Below are 19334 nucleotides of genomic sequence, written 5' to 3' on the forward strand. Positions count from 1 at the left end.
GTTAAGGTTAATGTTAAGGTTAGGGTTAGGGTTAGGGTTAGCCCTCAGGGGTTAGTGTTCGGGGGGTTAGGGGTTAGGGGCTAACCCTGTACACAGTCATATTAGGAGGACTTGGGGAAAAGATGCAATAATTAATTTGCATAAGAAGCATTAGTGTGTGTGTCATTTTCTGATACTGACACAGGAGGAGGAGGGCTGTGTGTGTTTGCGTGTGTGTGTGTGTGTTTTACTTACTGATAGTGACTCAGGAGGAGGAGTGCTGTGTGTGTATATGTATATGTAGTGTGTGTGTGTGTGTGTGTGTGTGTGTGTGTGTGTGTGTGTCGTCATGGCGGCTCATGTATAGTGAATGAGGAGGCGGTGTCCTCGCAGGAAAACTGGCTGCTTCTGGTTTCCAGACATAAATACAAAGCGGAGCCGGTCTGCGGGAGAAACGGGCACAAAGGAAAGAGGAGCAGTCCTGAGGTTGTGTGTGTTTTTAAAAAGCTGAAGAACACGAGAGTCAGGTAACCAGCTGATCGACTCACAGCACACACACACACACACACACACGCGCGCGCGTCGTCTCTAACAGCGGTGTTATCATGACGGTGTACAGATTTGTACCAGAAAGAACAGGCGGATTTCAGTGTGAGGCTGGAAACACAGCTGATCTACTGTAGCTGTCATTAGACGAGCTGTGTACATGGGAGATTATCACACGTCACGCAGTTGTTCGTGTTGATAAACGCAACACAACGGAGGAAACGTTATTTACACCGATGTGTTGCAGTTCCGCTCATGTATGTGTGTGTGTGTGTGTGTGTGTGCATGTACAGGCGATGTAACAGGACACATTACTCTGCCGCTGCTGCCGTGTGTGTTTTTGGCGTGTCCTCCGCTTTAAAACGCGTTGAGCTTTGGATTGTGTCGATGATTTATTGTGATGATAATTAGTCCGAGTTACTTAGTGAAGTTTGCTTGGTTCCAAACTGCTGCCACTGTGGCTCCAGCGCTTATACGTGGCACTGACGGCTTCTACTGTACAGCTGCATTCAGCAGCGAGGAGACAGTGTCCTACTTTTTTATCACTCTCATTTATCTCTTCACTTAACTTTCTAACATCACACGTTCAAACTTTTAGTCCTTATTGTGATTATTTTGATTTTCACTTAATCCTTTTCTAGTGTAAGTCAATTAATATGCTAACCGACCACTAATGCTTTAGATAGATCAACATGACAACAAGTTCAAGGTCCATCCAGGTCATACTTAGGTGTCAATTAAGTCGTTAACCAAAAGGTTTTAATCCAATCAAAGCTGCAGGTGGAAATGTCAACAAGTTGATAATAAATGGCTTTAAGGCTGGGTGATACTGCCAACATTAAATCAAGATAAAATCAGTTGATATTGGTAATTCTTATTATACTATTATAAGAATAATTAGTATTATAATAATAGTAATGATTATTATTATTAAAATTCAAAGACTCATGTTTTGTCCTGAGTGAAGCTTGTGGTTTTAAACTCTTCTTATGAGCAGCAACACTTCATTGATTCGGTTTTATCACCCGGCTCTGAGTGGCTTCATTAAATCAACTATCGAAAGGGATTTTTAACCTTCAATTGGATTCACTGTTTCTTTGTTCAAATGTGTTTTATTATATTTACCTAAAATGAACCTTTCTCGTATTATCTATCTTTCTTTTTTATTTATGTGCTTTTTTTAATCTAGTGTATAATCCGTTTTAGTGATGATAATTTGCCGGTCATCATACTGTTATTCTGACTGAATGTGTTGAGCCGGTTTCCGAGTGTGTCCCTCTGTAGCTTGTGTATAACTGCCGATAATAGTAATCTTTCAGGGCACTGTTCTCCTCTTTATATGCACCAGGGGGGAATCCAATGTGGTGTACAGTATTACAGAGATATGTGTGTGTGTGTGTGTGTGTGAGTGAGTGTTTTGTCACTTCATCATCTCATCTTGGGAAAACCAGATCTGTGAGAGAAGTGTGGAATTTCTGGCCTTTGGAACAACCCCCCTCCTTCCCAGAGAACGTTGTTTGTTTTTTTCAATGTATGGAAGCAGAATTGTATGTTAACATATACAAACAGTGACATGGGCCTGATAATGGAAACACACAAGTGTGCATGTGGACACGACTCGTTCCAGTGAGAGCCACATAGTCATTAGAGATATTCCTGCTCAAGGCTGACCCTACTCTCGAGAAGGCCACAGGCAGATGCTCTGACTGCACTGTAGATTGCCATTTCTAGGTCAGTGGTAGCCCCGCCTCCCCCACCTGCCCCCTGCCCCTTCCGCCTCGTCCTCCTCTGCCTTTCTACCGAAGCCCAGCCCACAAATTAATCTGCAGAGAGCGTGGCGTGCTGAGAGTGTATGGATGGGATGGATGCAGTCTGTCAGCGAGGCCAGTGTACGAGTTAGATCATTCATTCATTATAATCAATGTTCCTTTTTCTGTATCATGGCAAAGGGACTATTTCTCCTGACCTCAGGAGACTTTTATTTTATGAAAAATCAGAGCCCGAACCTTCTTGGTCATCTTGTTGCTGGAAGTAGAGAAGGGATTTGTGGCACGACCTCACCCACGTCTAAGGGAAAGGGTGAGAGAAAATTGTTTTTTTTTTAGACCTCCTACAACACTTTCTTTAAAGCTACATCCATACTCTTCTCTTTGGCTAATGCCGGTTGTATTCTTGTTATATGGTCATGTTATACATTACATTACATTACATTTCATTTAGCTGACGCTTTTATCCAAAGCGACTTACAATAAATGCTTTTAACCATGAGGGTTATAGGATCCTGACAAATCAGCGAAGGCCACGTGGTGACCAAAAACCCTAATCACCAAGTGGTTGTGAGTGTCTTCGTCATTGTTTACAATGATCTCGCAGACCTAGAGTTTAAAACTTCTCGTTTTAAGCGACTCTGAAACTCAGCAGAGTTGATACGTTTTTGACAGTTAGAATAGGCGAAGTCAGAACCTGAGGCAGTGATTGACAACTGGCAGGAAAACCAGGCAAACAGGAAATGTCTGCTAATCACATCATCAATGTGAAAATATTAAGATATTTGGCAGAGCCAGTTTTGCTTTGAGGTTTGTTTGATCATGAAAACAAAAGAAGTTGAGGCATTTATCCAATGTACGATGACAATTACTGCACAGAGTTGGGGTGTGTGTGTACCTGTCTTTTACTGTCCAGGAAGCCTAAATACCAGTGATTATCAATTAAGAATACGTATAAAACCTGCTGCGAATACATACATGTTAATATCGGAATATACATTTTTATTAAATACATCCTGTATATACAAAAACATGCACACAATACCTCAAATCAGTTGTACACAGTGGAGGTCAACAGTTTGCAAATGACTGAGAATATGTGCAACCGCATTCATGCAAGGGCACAGTCAACAAAATCAACTCATAGAATATTTGACAGCAAACAGAACAGCACCACCCACCACTGCATCCATTTTTGTCAGATACGTTGTCTACGCCAGCTCTGCGCCACAAAGCTGTGTCCTCCTGTGACCCTCATCTCTGAGCAGCTGCAGAATATAAAGGAGCTGCAACCACAGCATGGAGAATACTCACAACACTCAGTGATAAGTTCGTGCCATTTATTCTATAACAACATGTAGCAGTGTAGGAAACACACATGAGATTCAAAAGCACCGACTCAATAAGCAAATAACACCCAACAATCACAGAAAAGGCCTTTTTAGCCTGAGGTCTGTTTGTGAGACATTATAATGGGTCTAATTTTACAACCATTATATTAGGTGATTCTGCTATTAATATTTGATCCTTCCAGAAATAAACAAGCAACTTCACTTCAACAACATCCTTTTTTCTTGAAGCACAATAATGAGTCTATTCATCGTGATGTTGTTGTATCAATATTTCAGCCTCAGTTTCTCAGAATCCAACTGATGAGTCTTTAAACCTTGTTTCATGTGTGCAGTGGAAATTTATTGCGAAGCGTTAGTTTCACAGAGGGAGACAAAACTGGAACTGAAGCTTTATTTGGTCCATGCAAAAAACTGATTCAGTACAAATCTGTGGTTCAAGCAGCAGCGAGTGGGAACTACAAGTGCAGACTGGAGTCTGATTAGAGAGTCAAACACATGTCTGCCAGGATTAAACAATATGGATAAAGAAGAAAGTATAACATTTAATGAATTAACAGTAAAAATCCAATATTGCCACAGTGAAGTAATTGATTAGCGACATGGCCTACACTTAAAAATTAAGATTTTTACTAACTTTCATAATTCTATTAATAGCACTTAAATTAAGTTCTTTAGTGAGCAATTTTAATAGTATAACTTATTAGAGTTGAACAAATTAAATACATTTTTTTATGTTGGTCCAACAAAGTTCTTTTTTCAGTGTAATACACTAGCTACTGAACTATAAACAACATGATAAAAATCTATTTTCCTTCCCTTCTATGTGTTGTCATATTGCCACTTCCAGTAGAAACGCCTGCTCTGTAAATCCACGCAGGGTCTGACCCACATTCGGGACAAGGGTCAGGAAGTGAGGTCAGGTGTTGAAGCGTCCAGATTAGTAGGTTTAACCCACATCTGTGTTGGAGGTCGGCGGTCATCTGGGAAGTGTTGAACCAAGAAGTGCGAGAGATTTACAGAAAAGACTGTGCACAGCATCTCCTCTTCATATGTTGTCAGCTGACACACACACACACACCACACACACACACACACACACACACACACACACACACACACACACACACACACACACACACACACACACACACTGAGGTGCTGACTGGTGGTTTCTCCTCTGACAGTCTTTGTCAGCTCTTGTTGATCTGAAGACGAATTGACTGCGATGCAGTTTCTCAAATGTCAGAGTTCAAGATCAGGGTTAAACACGTGTGAATATGAGCAACATCATATGTCACAATAATCTGTGGTGTAAAAACTGTGCGTACATGTTGATTTCTGACCTATCAGAGGAAGATGATTTGAGGATAAACAAATAAACAGGAGGGCTTATTTATCAGACATATGAGTGTTGATATTGAAGGCCATGGATTTCTTACTTTGTAAACTCAGAGTGTATTTTCGACACTATCATGTTCACCGCTCTGTGTCCATCGTTGCTGTGGTAACAAAGAGGAGAATATGTATATGTATGTGTGTAGCATCAGGATTTTGCTGTCGATAAATTGTTGTCCTTCCATGTCAAGACGAGGGAAAACAGAGTCATTTCACAATAAAAGCCTCACAACAGTTCCAACTTTACAGGTCTTTCATGGAAAACTGCCACAATGTTGCCTCTTTGTACATTTCTCTACTGGGCTATCAGGAGCGTCTTGTGAATAGACTCCCACTGTGCTGTTCTTACACACAGCTGTCCATACATTCAGAGCGAGCGGCCCTGTGTACTGGATTAACAAGGTCACTTGTGTATTCCTCGCTTTTAACGTTTCTGTCCTTAAGCAATTTCCCTAGAAGAAGAGAGGCTGCAATAGGAAATCTTTTTATTTGAGCGCGTGTGAGTGTGTCAAGTCTTTTTGCAGATAGAAATGACAGTCATGGTGGGACCTCTGCTTTGTTCTAATGCTCAGCGAACAGTGTGGTGCAACAGGAAACACATTTGGTAGGATGAGGATTATCAGTTGTCATAGAGGTCTGTGTGGTCAGTAGTTAAACAATACGAGGCTAACATTTTCCTCAATTAGATAAAACGTTAAGCAGCCATAATGACATTTTTGATTTATTTCTTTTCCAGGTTTTGAGACATGCATCTGCTCCCTGAAGAATCAGCAGTTAAAAGCAGGCAAGAACAAGGGATATACACCGTCAGAGCACGGGCAGCGATTAGCAACAGGCAACAAAATGAGCAGGCAAAATTCAGAAATTGCCAAGTCGTTGAAAACAGTCATGCTGAAGCAGAAAAAAAACCAGATAATCAACACTGTGAAGTTACATCCTGGTAGGGACAATGGACTTTGTGGCAGAGAAGGGGTAGAGATGGGAGCTATAACGAGGAGCTGGTTAAGGAATAAAGAGCAGAGGAAGATGCACGAGGAAGAGTCAGGTGGCTTGAGGGTGGGAGGGGCTGGGGTTGAGCCAGAGTTAGCAACAGGAAGAGACAGGAAATGAATGGATGGAATGATGGATACACAGATTCTGCTGCAACATGTATTTATAGCTTGTTCTAATGACTATCCATATTGTTGTTTCTTTGTTTTAGTGCATTTATTCACTGCTATTAGATATTCCTTTATCTTGATTCTCCATTTAATAAGTTACAATTACACTCAGTTACATAGATGAGTTATACAATCATTCTTAACTGCAAAGCAGCAAAGATAAGAAATGATCACTAGTAGAGAATAAATACTGGGGGGGGGCGATATACAAGTGTACAGGTTGTAACTGCAGTCATTCATTTTATTATGTTCATATGTCATTTATATGACACACAACCACAAAAATATGTAAATTTTTCTGTCATTCACTCACTGTTATCTTCTGCTGTACTTGTGTCTGTCGCCTGATGACTCAGTGCTGAATGTGCCATGTTTGACGTGCATCCTTGTCATTAATTTGCCCCTCAGACTCCATCGAAGAGGAGCTTGGACGGCATGCAAAGTTGTGAAATTTCGCCAGACAGCACTGATGATCCTCTTAGTAGCGACCTACACACTCATCGACAGCCTAGAATAGTAGTGATTGGCGCTGGCTTGGCCGGCCTTGCTGCAACTCGGGTCCTACTGAGAAACGGCTTCACGGATGTCACTGTTCTAGAGGCGTCAGACCACATCGGCGGGCGAGTCCACAGCGTTCAGCACGGTGAGAGGACTTGTCCCTGTTTACTTCATGTTACCTTCAAACTTTGTGATTCATGAATAAGTGCATTTATTTCTCATTTAGCAAAATTTTGCAAAGTACATAAATACAACTAAATTAAGATTGCTTCACCTGTCTGGTGCATAATAGTTAATACAAAAGTTAAAATGAACACACTGGACACAATATATAATAACAACCTAATGAAAATAGATTAAAAAAACTAATGAAATTCATAAACATATCCCAATGATAATACTAAATAATAATAATAGTAAGAAGAAGAAGAAGAAGAAGAAGAAGAAGAAGAAGAAGAAGAAGAAGAAGAAGAAGAAGAAATCATTCTAATTAAATTTCATATTGACATGGAAAACTGTCCAATCAGCCTTTCGTTCACACACTCACATTGTTTCCCGGATTAATCTCAATGATGTTCAGATTTAAGAGAAATAATTGTGCTTCTCCTCGATCTGCTTGAGTGACGCTGGTACATTTTGCCAAAACAGTCAAGAAGTGCAAGTGATTTCCATTAGAACAAACTCCTTCAACATGTAACGACAAACAAATGAGAACAGGGTCGACTCGAAGCGCTGATACTGTAGCTAGATTTAAAAACAGAACACAAGTGAACTTACTCTAACAACAGTTAAATGCAAATGTGTAAAATATGTCTTTTATTTGAGTGCTTCTTTCGTTGTCGAAGAATTGTTTGAGCCATTTCTGTCTTTTATTGTAAAATGAATGTAATAATACTTCCTTTAGAAAAATGATATAATTAATGTTATTCCAGTGGGCTTCAGTAACTACAGTATGTTAATTGAATTGACCTTCCTCTCGAACAGGTTAATTATCTAAAACTTAACTGACTTTGTAAAGCCTTTATCTTTGTAAAGCCTTTATCTTCTGTTTCATTTAAAGCCACACGGGAGACTTGAGTTCCAAACAGCTCTTTATTTTTGTTTCAAACTCACACTGATCTCTGTGCTTTTTCTTTGGTTTGCAGGTGAAGCAACTTTGGAGCTCGGAGCCACCTGGATCCATGGCGCCAATGGGAACCCAGTGTACCACCTGGCAGAGGACAACGGGCTGCTGGAGCACACCACAGATGGGGAGAGGAGCGTGGGACGCATCAGCCTGTACACCAAGAATGGTGTCGCTCACTACCAGACCAACGTTGGGAAGAGGATCCCCAAGGACCTGGTGGAGGAGTTCAGTGACCTGTACAACGAGGTGAGGGGGACGCATATGCACACATTGGTTCACGCATGGAGTCACAATTGCATCAGAGAGACTCCAGAGAGACTCTTTCCATTTGAGAGAGAGACAGACTGGCTGCTTTAAGAGAGAGAGAAAATGTACCAGTTTGAGAGAGAGAGAGAGAGAGAGAGAGAGAGAGAGAGAGAGAGAGAGAGAGAATCACAAGACTTGGCCGAACAAGCAGATATCTACATTATTGGTGAGAGTTAAGAAATGGGGCCGTGGTAGCGAGTTAGGATTTATTTTTCCGTTTTGCTCTTTCCAGAAATTTCTATCAAAATTAACATGAGACCCAATGGAGAGTCTGCGCCGGAAATAATTTTGCGATTTTTCGTGACAGACGGAAGTAAAGCTCCGAGAGATTTGAGAGTGACATGTCTGCGAAGGAAACTATTTGGACTTCGTTTTGATCTAAAATCATGTCTGACAACCTCCATTTGTGAATTTGAGAGCAGTTTTAGTGAAGGAAAAAGGGCCTAAAAACAGTCATTTTCGGCCTCTCGCTCTTTTGGGCGAGAGACCTTGAGTCCCATTGTACGTTTTCGGCCGTTTTATCGCGATTTGTTCGCGAACCGTTTAACGAAATTCTTAGAAAAGTCATAGCACACCATTCGACGTAATTCCGCAGGTTTTTTGTAGGTCTTGTGTATGTGCGACAAAATTTGCGGGAGGAGTAGCGTGCCGAAAATGTACGGAAGAAGAATATGAAGAATATATGTCGTGGAATAACAACATGAGTGCAATGCATTGCCTAGTGGTGCCTGCACCACTAGGCCACTAGGCACTAGACAAAATAAGCCTCCATCCCAAAGTGTTAGTATTTAACGTCCTGGAGATGAAACTCAACAATCAACTATTTTTGTAGTGATCCCACCTACTGCAGTTTTCATGTATTTTATCACTACATGGGTTTGAGTTGTCGGTGCATCCATTCTGTTCTTGTGAACAAGATCTCAGGAAATCCTGAAGGGAATTTTATTTACTGCCATCACAAACATCCATTTGGACTCAAGGATGATCTGATTAGAGTTTGGCGGTCAAAGATGGGGGTCACTGCAAATCATTGGTGTAGGCAAACATTTCTAGTTATTTTCTGGTGGTTTCTTTGTGATAGTCAAAGCAGAGTTCAACATTTGACAGAATTGACACAATCAAATGTTGGCCCCATCTGCTCTGAACTGAACCAAACTGGTTTCTTTGTTTCCTCTTTTTGTGTCTTATGCTTTCTTTACATCCTTCCTCATTCTGTTTGCTCCAGATTGACCCTGTCTGTCACCTCTCACCCTGCTGTAGGTGTACGAGCTGACTCAGGAGTTCTTCCAGAACGGGAAGCCAGTTTGTGCTGAGAGCCAGAACAGCGTTGGCATCTTTACACGAGATGGGGTCCGCAAGAAGATCATGTTGGATCCCGATGATTCAGAGAGCATCAAGAAGCTCAAACTGTCCATGCTTCAACAGTACCTCAAGGTGTGTGTGTGTGTGTGTGTGTGTGTGTGTGTGTGTGTGTATTCTCAATGTCCACTGTGTCTGTCAGTGTGTGACACAGGTTTTTCTTCTGGTGATGTTTTGCTACAGCTCTAAAAAAATAAACAGGCCGTAACAATATAATAAATGATATGAAAACATAGTTCTTTAACAAACCCAAATCTGTTTGCCTACTGGTTTTGTAAATGTGAGGGTTAATTAGATAATAGTCAGCTATTAATTACATTTAAATTGATTTATTAATTAGACAGTAATTGAGCTCTTATTTACTTATTTACTTCTTACTATTCTTCTTGTAGATAGCCACAGATAAATATGCAGGCTTGCGCTTTCGGTTTTTTGGGGCAAATTGTGGTTTATTCAGAAGTTGTTTACCGGTAGGACTTTTATTCTGAGAGCCTGAATTCAATGTAAAAACATCCAGTCTTCATACAGACTTAATTCTGAATAGCTATTAAGTATAATCATGTTATTTATCTCTTGACATACACAGAAACACACTGGAGTGTGTTATTAAATGCAGCAGAGAGGAGACGGAGGCACATTAACCACCAGGTACCTGTTACCACACTGGCTCAGCAGCTAACGAGGCCGTGGCAGTCGCATAATTTAGCGTTTTAATAACTCCCCACCAGTATGTTTCCTCTAAATAAAACAACATGGTTAATCCGGTTTAATGATGCTGGTGAGTTCAGAGCTGTAGCTGTAGAAATGAGTTGTTGTAGAAAACAGTACAGTACCGACAGGAATATATGGATTCAAAGGAGACATATTCTGCCTATTTTCAGGTTGATAATTTTAATTTCTGTTATTATTTGAAAAGGTTTTCATGCTCTAATGTTCAGGAAACACATCTCACTCCTCAGACTGTCCATTGCTGCAGCTCCTCTTTTCAGCCTCTGTCTGAAACACTTGGTTTTAACTCCTGTTTCTTTAAGCCCCCCCCAATAAAGCCTAGCCTGCTGTGATTGGCCAGCTGATCCACTCTATTGTGATTGGTCAACCAAATCTAGCGCATGCAGTAAAATGTCGGCCTCAGCTCTCACTTCACCTGGCTTAGCTAGGAGCCGTGCCAGAGTAGGTGCGCATTACGCAAAAAAGTGGGAGTTTCGGCCGCGCCACCAACGAGGCGTTTCAGGAGCTTCAGGTGTTTTCTGTGCTGGAGTGGAGATCTGTTTACCACTGACTTTGGGCTTCTTAGCTTTGCAGATCTTTTATATACACAAAAACCTATACAACATACTCGAGGAGAGGAAAAAAATGAAAAAGCATCATATGTCTCCTACATTGCAAAGGTTGTGTCTCCAGAATCCTTTCTATGGATGAAAAACTAAACTGACGATTGACAAGTAGTATAGCAGATCTAATTCTCTATGATGAAATGTGCTCCTGTTTCAGGTTGAGAGTTGTGAAAGCAGCTCTCCCAGTATGGATGAGGTGTCTCTGAGTGAGTTTGGTGAGTGGACAGAGATCCCTGGTGCCCATTATGTTATTCCTGAAGGCTTCATGAAGATCGTGGAGCTCCTGGCCCGGGACATTCCCTCCCGCACCATCAGCCTTAGCAAACCGGTCCGCTGCATCCACTGGAACTATTCAGCCCAGCATCAGGAGGTGATCGCCAAGAGCAGCGACACCAACCAGGACAACAACCACAACACGAACAACCACACCTGCCAGCCTCAGGACCCGCTGCTACTGGTTCGCCCCATTTGCGTGGAGTGCGAGGACGAGGAGTGGATCGTGGCCGATCACGTGATCGTGACAGCTTCTCTGGGCGTACTGAAGCAGAACCACGAAGCCATGTTCTCCCCGTCTCTGCCAGAGGACAAGGTGCTCGCCATAGAGAAGCTGGGCATCAGCACCACCGACAAGATATTCTTGGAGTTTGAAGAGCCCTTCTGGAGCCCGGAGTGCAACAGCATCCAGTTTGTGTGGGAGGATGAGGCTCAGCTGGAACAGCTGGCCTACCCCGAGGAGCTGTGGTACAAGAAGATCTGCAGCTTCGACGTCCTCTACCCCCCCGAACGCTACGGCTACATGCTGAGCGGCTGGATCTGTGGGCAAGAGGCACTGTACATGGAGCGCTGTGATGACGAAACAGTGGCTGAGACCTGCACTGAGCTGCTGAGACGCTTTACAGGTCAGGACATGAACACACAGGAAATAAAGCTTTCTGGTTCCCCAACCTCCTTCCTGTTCATGCTATAGAAGCTTTGTGGGATTTAATTAACTCCCTTTTTTAAACTTTTTACTTATTTGCTATTTGATTTGATTTGATCATCATTTAATTAAAGAAAACTTCTCAAGGACAAAATATTCTTTACAAAAACAGCCAACTTTTCTTTGTAATTCTTTGTCATTTCTGACCATTTTAGTAAGAATCAGTAATCTAAAGCTAACACAATAGCCTTAGCTGACTGAGCCTGTTAGTTCAGTGACTCATAGGATCCGTGGCAACTATGGGTCATTGTGTTTCTTCTGAAGGAAATGAAATAAGCCTTACGTGACGTAAGTGTCTTTTTTCACGGGTAAAGGCTGACAGATAATACAGCTGGATGACTCAGGTGTCTGTTTTTGGGTCCAGTGAGGAAAAAGTGTCACCACCACAAAAGCAACACTGAGCAAGAGGAGCGATCACATGTTAGATAAGAAGAGGAATTTTCTTCAACCGATACTTGATCATTACACCTTTTGTAAAAATCACTTGAAGAAAGGATTTCATTTATATTCATTTCATCAGTAGATTAGAAAAATGTAGAGAGAAATGACTTTTACTTGGTACGGAGCCCCTCAAGTGATTCTTTTATTTCATCTTGTGTAGTATCAATTTTTTTATTCTTGTATGTACATGTTAGAAAATATCTAACAACAAGATAATAACTTGTACCCACAAGATAATTCTTATCTCTAGTCATTTATCTTATTTATCTTGTGTGTTATTGTCATTGTGCGCTAAGATATTTTTATCGTGTGCCCACATGATTAATAACTTGTGCCCACAATTTGTATTTATCTTGTCCACACAAGAAAAAAAGGGCGTTTTCTGTACTGCTGGGCTTCTGTAGCCGCTTCAGAAATGGGTCACAGTGCGAGAGCAGAAACAGCGACTGTCATTGTCGTGATGAGGTTGGTGGACCTATGGATGCATACTGTAAATCACACACCCACACACGCACATTTAGGTCATTGCGGTTTAATCCTCTCAGCTGTTGCTTAATTACATATAGACTCGCTGGTGCCTCTCCGCTCACAGAGGGTCACAAGTTGATTAGTCTCGACAGATGGGACGTCCCAGTAAAAGGCCTCAACTGACGGCCGCCACAGTCTTAGTTTGAACTGGTTTGGATCTGTGATGCACTGGATGTTTGAGAATCCAGACTGTCCGTGATTGTCGTTAAGTTTCTCCCTCCACCATCTGCACTGACTCCCTCTCTCCGTCTCTCGTCTGTTTGTCCGTCCACAGGGAACCCTGACATTCCAAAGCCCCGGCGTGTCCTGCGCTCCTCGTGGGGCAGTAACCCGTTCATCCGAGGATCCTACTCCTTCACCAGGGTGGGCTCCAGCGGTGGGGACTGTGAGAGACTGGCCATGCCACTGCCTTACGCCAACAGCACCAAGGCTCAAGTAAGAGAACCACAACCAAAACACAATGCAACACAACACAACACATGGAGTGTACACAATAGTTATAAACACCTCTACCATGGAATGCAGTTCCTGAAAGTAACTACCCATGTGAAGTTTATAACATTAGACTTAGTTGTGCTGTTGTAGTCATTATTTTCATGCATGTTACTTTGTCCACTAGGGGGTTTGAGCCTTTAGAGTAATACTAAAATACATTTTCAAAAAATATATATTTTTAATTAAGATAAAAAGGAAAAACTTTCTTGTTTTTGGTCCTGGCAAATACAAATAATTCATGAAACCGAGTGAGTGAGTCACTTAAAGTATTGTGTAATTCTGTATTTTACAGGTTTCCCTAGGAAAGCGCCCTGGAGGTTTTTGAATGCATTTTTATTTTTATTATAATTATTTTCATAAATTATAATATATGATTGCGTATCAGTGCACTTGAAGGGGGGAAACAATCTGAGATACTTTTTTCTCAATTACGACTTTATTTTCATAATATTATGACCTTTTCTGATTAAATTCTCATTATTCTCATCAACATTATCCTCAAAATCTCATTTTATATCTATATATCTACAAAAAAGATATTAAATTAAAATATTAAAACAATTATTCACAACTGGTGCAGATGATTCGGGAGTATCTTCTACGAGAGCCTTTACTCAGACTGTACATCTAGTTGTTTACAATCCCTGCTCACACTCGAAAGCATCTCACTCTAACGCGACAGTGTCACATCCCAGCACATGCAGGGCAAGTACAGCTGGTGTCGGGGGGTAATGAATCCTGACTCCTGGCCAGGAGTCTAGACCATGAAACCTGACACCTTCTGGGTGAAGGGCAGGACAGGGGGGCTGAGGTTCTGTTTGCTCACATGACACTGGTGAAGGAACGGTATGACCCCTCCGCTGACGGCCTTCAGCCCCCCCGTCAAACTGAAATCTTAAGCCCTGAGGAAAGTGACTGTAGCCTCCTACACGTCGAGCGCTAACAAGGGAATCACTGATGGAAATAGAAAATACTTCAGCACGAGAGGCCAAGAATATGCTGACAGTGACGGATCTTGATTCTCTCGTCTAAAAAGATTCTCTCCTTCTCTCTCTTTGCTCGTTTCTCCCCTTCCCTCGTCCTCAGCCTCTGCAGGTCCTGTTTGCTGGAGAGGCCACCCACAGAAAATACTATTCCACTACCCATGGTGCTTTGCTGTCAGGACAGAGAGAAGCCACTCACCTGGTAGAGATGTACCAGGACCTGCACAGAGCTCAAACCACGAAGCCTAATATGTAAATAAAACAAACCTCTGACTAATACTGAAAAATAAAAACACAAACAATAGAAAACTGTGGGTTTTTAATCTTTTTATTTTGAAGATTAAGTTATACTTAAAAACATAGCTCGGGCATTATTACATTGTTAACAAATGAATATTGTTTCTATTGTACTGTAGATTGAAATCACGCTAATTTTCTTTGGGATGTACTGGTCAAACGTTTCCAATGGTGCTGTCATTTTTGTGTCTTTATCATTTTATCTTATGTCGTTCTTTTTTCAATCAGTAATTTAATGGTTATAATAACAGCTTCTGTAATTTAACTTGTTTTTGTAAGTGCCTTCTGTATGTAACGTTATGTTCTTTCAAAAATAATGGAAAATACTAAATAAGTATTCAGAAAGTTTTAACAAAATAAAAACTCTATGATCATCAAACAACACCAGCTCCGTGATGTTCATTCAGTAAACGATTGACTGTCTTCACTTCTTGAATCAGTGAGAGAGAGAGAGACAGAAAGTGATCGCACATGAGAGGAAAAGAAAAGGCTCCGGCGCTGTAAAGCTGTGCCAACGTGACAGATGGTGTTGGAACAGACCTCAACCCAGTCCTCACTTCTGTTGGACAACAGTGTTAATCCTCCTCATCGGTGACAAAACACAATCAGATGCTGAGAAGAACTGGGAGAGTTTTAATTAGCTACGGAACAACTGCCTTCCTTCCAACTCACAGTTGTACGCTACATATTTCTTTTTAACTGTTCACAAGGTGGAAGGAAATCAAGAATTGTTTTACTAATTCTCCATTTTGTTATGCGCTAACTGAAAAATAATGGAGAACATTGTCCATTTACTTTGTAAAATGTCAGTCTACATGTTCTCTCAGTGTTTGTGTGGAGTTTTTCTCCAGATGCTCCGGCTTCCGAGCACGACGTGTAGATTGGGGTTCGGATAATTAGAGATTAAAAATGGCAGTAAGGGTAAAAGTGAACATGGATGGTTGTTTTGTCTCTCTATGTTGGCCGTTCAATACGCTGGCGACCTGTCCAGGGTGGATCCCGCTCCCCCCCAACGCCAGCTGGGATTGGCTCTAGCCCCGTCCCGTGACCTGCCTCGACCATTTGGGTTGGGAGGAGAGAGATTAAGGAAAAGAGAAATGGAAGAGCGGGGGAGAGAGAAGATAGAGACCAGGAACAGCTACTGCCAGACTGTTTGGTATAATGACAATAATTATAATTTACAGCAGTAATAATAAGACAGTAGCACAAATTAATCTAATTGTTATTTATTTCTCTGTCAATGCATTTGGCCCATCTGTTTTTAGGACTGCAACACAACTCTAATTAACAAACATATACATGTTCTTACACGATTACATTTACAAAACGTGGGGGGGAAAAGGAAAAAGAGAAGACAGTTTCAGTTCGCAGGCGAGAAGTCAGAGGTTCAGGCAAACATCTTACTGTGAGAGACAAAGAGAAGGTCACGGGAAACTAACAAATCAATAACCAGGATCACTAAACACAAAAGGAACGGGCTGGAACATTTGGTATTAAAATGCAACTGACACTGAGGGAGGGGACCACAAGGACACAGATGAAACTAATCAGAGTGGGACGCAACGTCACAGACGGGAAACACACAATGGCAGGAAGTGAAGAATGAGACGAGATTTGAGGAGAGTATATAAAAATAAAACAGGAAACAATGAAAAAAATGACATAATGAAAAGCATAACCCAGGGAGCAGACCGGGACATGACACAGAAACTGGAAAAGACAACAGTCTCCTTAAATGAAACCACATTTAGATTCACTTGATCCGGATTTCAATTTGGATCTGTAACAAATTGCACACACTCATAAATATCAGTCTCCTAAATGTGCCTAATGTTTTTTCATTAAGATCCATGAATTATTCTATGAGAGATCAAGGAAAATGTTGAAAATGGCCTCACAGTGTTTAAGAAAGACGGAAAAAAGATTCCTGGCTTCACCTCTTGATTTGGAAACGAAGCAAAACGAGTTCTTCCTTGGGTGATGCCCCACCCCTCCACAAAATGTCATAGAAATCAGTTGCGTAGTTTTTGCACAATCCTGCTAACAAACAAACAAACAGATGAAAACATAACATCCTTGGAAGAGGTAAAAAGCCTAAACAGCTGCAGAGACCTGTTTATGTTGTATCACTGTGAACAAACCTCTTAAAATGACAAATTACACTCTTTCAATTACACATTGACATTTGTCTTGTTAGTGTGGAACCATTGATTTGTGCAGCTCTAACACATGAACTTGTTTCATTGACAAACTTATGACGGGGGGCGGGGGGGGGTTGTTATGCTGAGTCTGTGTACGAGGATTTACAGCTGAAACCTTGTGTTCTGTGAGGCCAGTGTACTCGCCCTCCCTCTCTCCTCCTTCATTCAGACGGCTGGAAAGCACAGAGGGAAACACGGGGACAAAGTTCTGGCAGGAGTCCCAGTGCAGCAGGAGGACACGTGAGGCTGCAGAGGCCAGAGGACTTAACCATTCAGCTGCAGCTCCATCACCAGAGGGTGAAGTCGTTTGTCTCACTGCTCTGTTCAAACAGGCTGCTCATTACATCTGGAAACAGGTTTTCAAAGACTGGGAGAAAGAAAGAAACGGGACATGACGGGGGCCCTCAGGTGGAAACAAAGCTGAACTCAAAACAAACCACATTAATGACCAGCGGTTAAATAGAGTTAGTTGCAATTCCCGAAACATTAGAGGTAATTCCTTTTATCATTTGTACAAATAATAACTTATACTTAAATTGTATAATAAAACATATAAATTGATTTAATTTACACAGTGAAAAGTATTAAAAAACATAAATTAAAGAATATCATTTACCTCTTATATCGTCTCTTTTCACTGGGACTATTTGTCTTTAGTATGAAGTAGTTCTAAAGAATATTGGACAATTCAGATTAAAACATAACAGTGTTTCTGAAAAAAGACATTTTACTTTTCAAAATAAAACTTAAAGAACACCAAAAATCTGGCTAAATAAAACTAAAGTTGTATGCATCGCTCAGGAAAAATATTCGGTTTGTAAATTGAATTATCCGTCAAAATATATATATTTTTTAAGAGCACATAACCTTTGTAGTTGGCAGCTTGTAGCCTATTATTCATTTGTCATCGTCAATGATACGTGATATCCTGTTTCCTGATTTCTAAAATATACAACCAACACCTACATGTTCCCTAGAAACATTTTTCAGGCATAAATCTGCCATTATTGTTATTTTCTCTCAGCTAAGACGGAAGTACACTGAACACTGCCCTCACGACCAATTACACACAAGCAGGATATTGAGAAGCAAGTAATGAGGTCAGACTCCTGAGAGGTGCACTGCATTGGTCTTAGTGTTAGATACTGTCTGACCTTTTGTCAGATTCAGTGAGTTCATCACTGTCTCAGTGATTTATCCCGTGACCCACAGAGGCAGAGGTGTGCAATTCAATGATTTATCACAAAGAGAGGAGCACAGGCTTATGGCATGGTGAGACAGGGAAGGGTTAAACAGCAGTGGAGGGACTCAAAACAAGTAAACAAGTCCATGGGGAGGAATTAGTGATGGTATGTTTGAACCCGAGACCCAAACGTAGGCTACCATGTGTAAAGGGGGTGAGCCAGTTAAAGTCCTGTTTCAAGACGTGTATCATTCAGCAGAGAACTAAATGACTCATGACAAATCAGTCTTCACATTACACATAGGGCACTTCACTGGTTTGTTTAGAGTGCTGGTTCCAGCACGTTGTGGGTCAAGAATGGAGAACATGTACAGTTAAGGTCTTCTCAGGTCCACAACCGAGCAGCTTCGTCATCATCAATACCATCTGACATCAGAAGAGAGGCAGCTCCAGCCACTGTATTAAGCCTCAATTACGCTGCTTGATTGCCCATTTCAAACGTTGTAACTGCTCACTCACTTTCATGTGTCTTTAACGTTGGCATGATTGTTAAGCAAAACATCCACTAGAGGGCAGCGCAGAGTCAAGCGTTTCCGACAACAACAAATGGCAAAGGAACACGATTTCCAGTAGTACTGCTCCATTTCGTCCATATCTGCAATGTGTATAAATATAGACAAAGTAAACAGACAGAGTACGGACAGAAGGTTCCCTCTTTTTTCATATATGTATCAAACATTGAGCAAAAAGTTCTTCTGTTCACCAGCATCCTCAGAGCCAAGTGAGAGACGTGAACATTTCAAGAACAATTTCCGTAACATGAGAGAGGCTTGACATAAATTCCACTGTGAGGTGTCGGGCCTGATAAGCTCTCAAATGTCTTTCCAAGTTAATATCTTTGCCAGCGTCTTCTACATGTTTGACACCTCCTTTACAACCTGAGGTAATTGTATCCTTTTAGTTTTTTTCGGTTTTGCATTGGTCATGTGTTAGAAATGTCAACACATCCGTTCGCTCATTGTTCATTTCCCACTTTTTCCTGCTGTATTCTCACAGGGGCTCACTCAGACATTTTACTAGAGGATTGGCAGGAAAAGTTCAATCTGACTCTGACATTTACGTTCTCACATTCAGCCCCTCCGGAAACTTTCAGGAGAATGTGTGGACTTCAGTGCGTGTGTGAAAGCAGCTATATATAACTTTGGTCTTATTTCATTTTGAGACGTCTTTTGAGATTTTTGCTGCCACCCAAAGGAGGTGAATAACATTTCTTAGCTGGTGTCTTTGGCTTCTTGCACATCAGCATTGTGTCGTGCGATGGTGATACTTGTAGTTAACTCAAGAAATGAATTTGACCTCGTAATTATAAGATACAGATTTAAAAAGTACTTGACGATGTGAGCAAA

The 19334-nt window shown here is 41.3% G+C and overlaps 1 protein-coding gene across 2 annotated transcripts; it reads left to right on the forward strand.

Annotated features, from left to right (window-relative positions):
• Positions 1-320: 320 nt before the first annotated feature.
• Positions 321-14926, forward strand: smox (spermine oxidase). Of its 2 annotated transcripts, XM_035175665.2 has the most exons (8): positions 321-506; positions 5775-5822; positions 6607-6841; positions 7842-8068; positions 9389-9562; positions 10979-11720; positions 13044-13204; positions 14351-14926. In XM_035175665.2, the coding sequence occupies exons 3-8, from the start codon at positions 6634-6636 to the stop codon at positions 14501-14503; spliced, it is 1665 nt and encodes a 554-aa protein (XP_035031556.1). In that variant the 5' UTR covers positions 321-506; positions 5775-5822; positions 6607-6633; the 3' UTR covers positions 14504-14926. The 2 variants fall into 2 exon arrangements, with proteins under 2 accessions (XP_035031556.1, XP_035031550.1); XM_035175659.2 differs by lacking the exon at positions 5775-5822 and having other exon boundaries at positions 324-506.
• The last annotated feature ends 4408 nt before the right edge of the window (positions 14927-19334 follow it).

The sequence above is a fragment of the Hippoglossus stenolepis genome, chromosome 2, assembly GCF_022539355.2.
Source record: "Hippoglossus stenolepis isolate QCI-W04-F060 chromosome 2, HSTE1.2, whole genome shotgun sequence".
NCBI classification, from domain to species: Eukaryota; Metazoa; Chordata; class Actinopteri; order Pleuronectiformes; family Pleuronectidae; genus Hippoglossus; species Hippoglossus stenolepis.

Coding starts and splice junctions, on each gene's coding strand:
- smox (XM_035175665.2), top strand. CDS start 6,634: ATGCAAAGTTGTGAAATTTCGCCAGACAGCACTGATGATCCTCTTAGT. Junction 11,721..13,043: donor GCTGCTGAGACGCTTTACAG/GTCAGGACATGA, acceptor GTCCGTCCACAG/GGAACCCTGACATTCCAAAG. Junction 13,205..14,350: donor CCAACAGCACCAAGGCTCAA/GTAAGAGAACCA, acceptor CCTCGTCCTCAG/CCTCTGCAGGTCCTGTTTGC.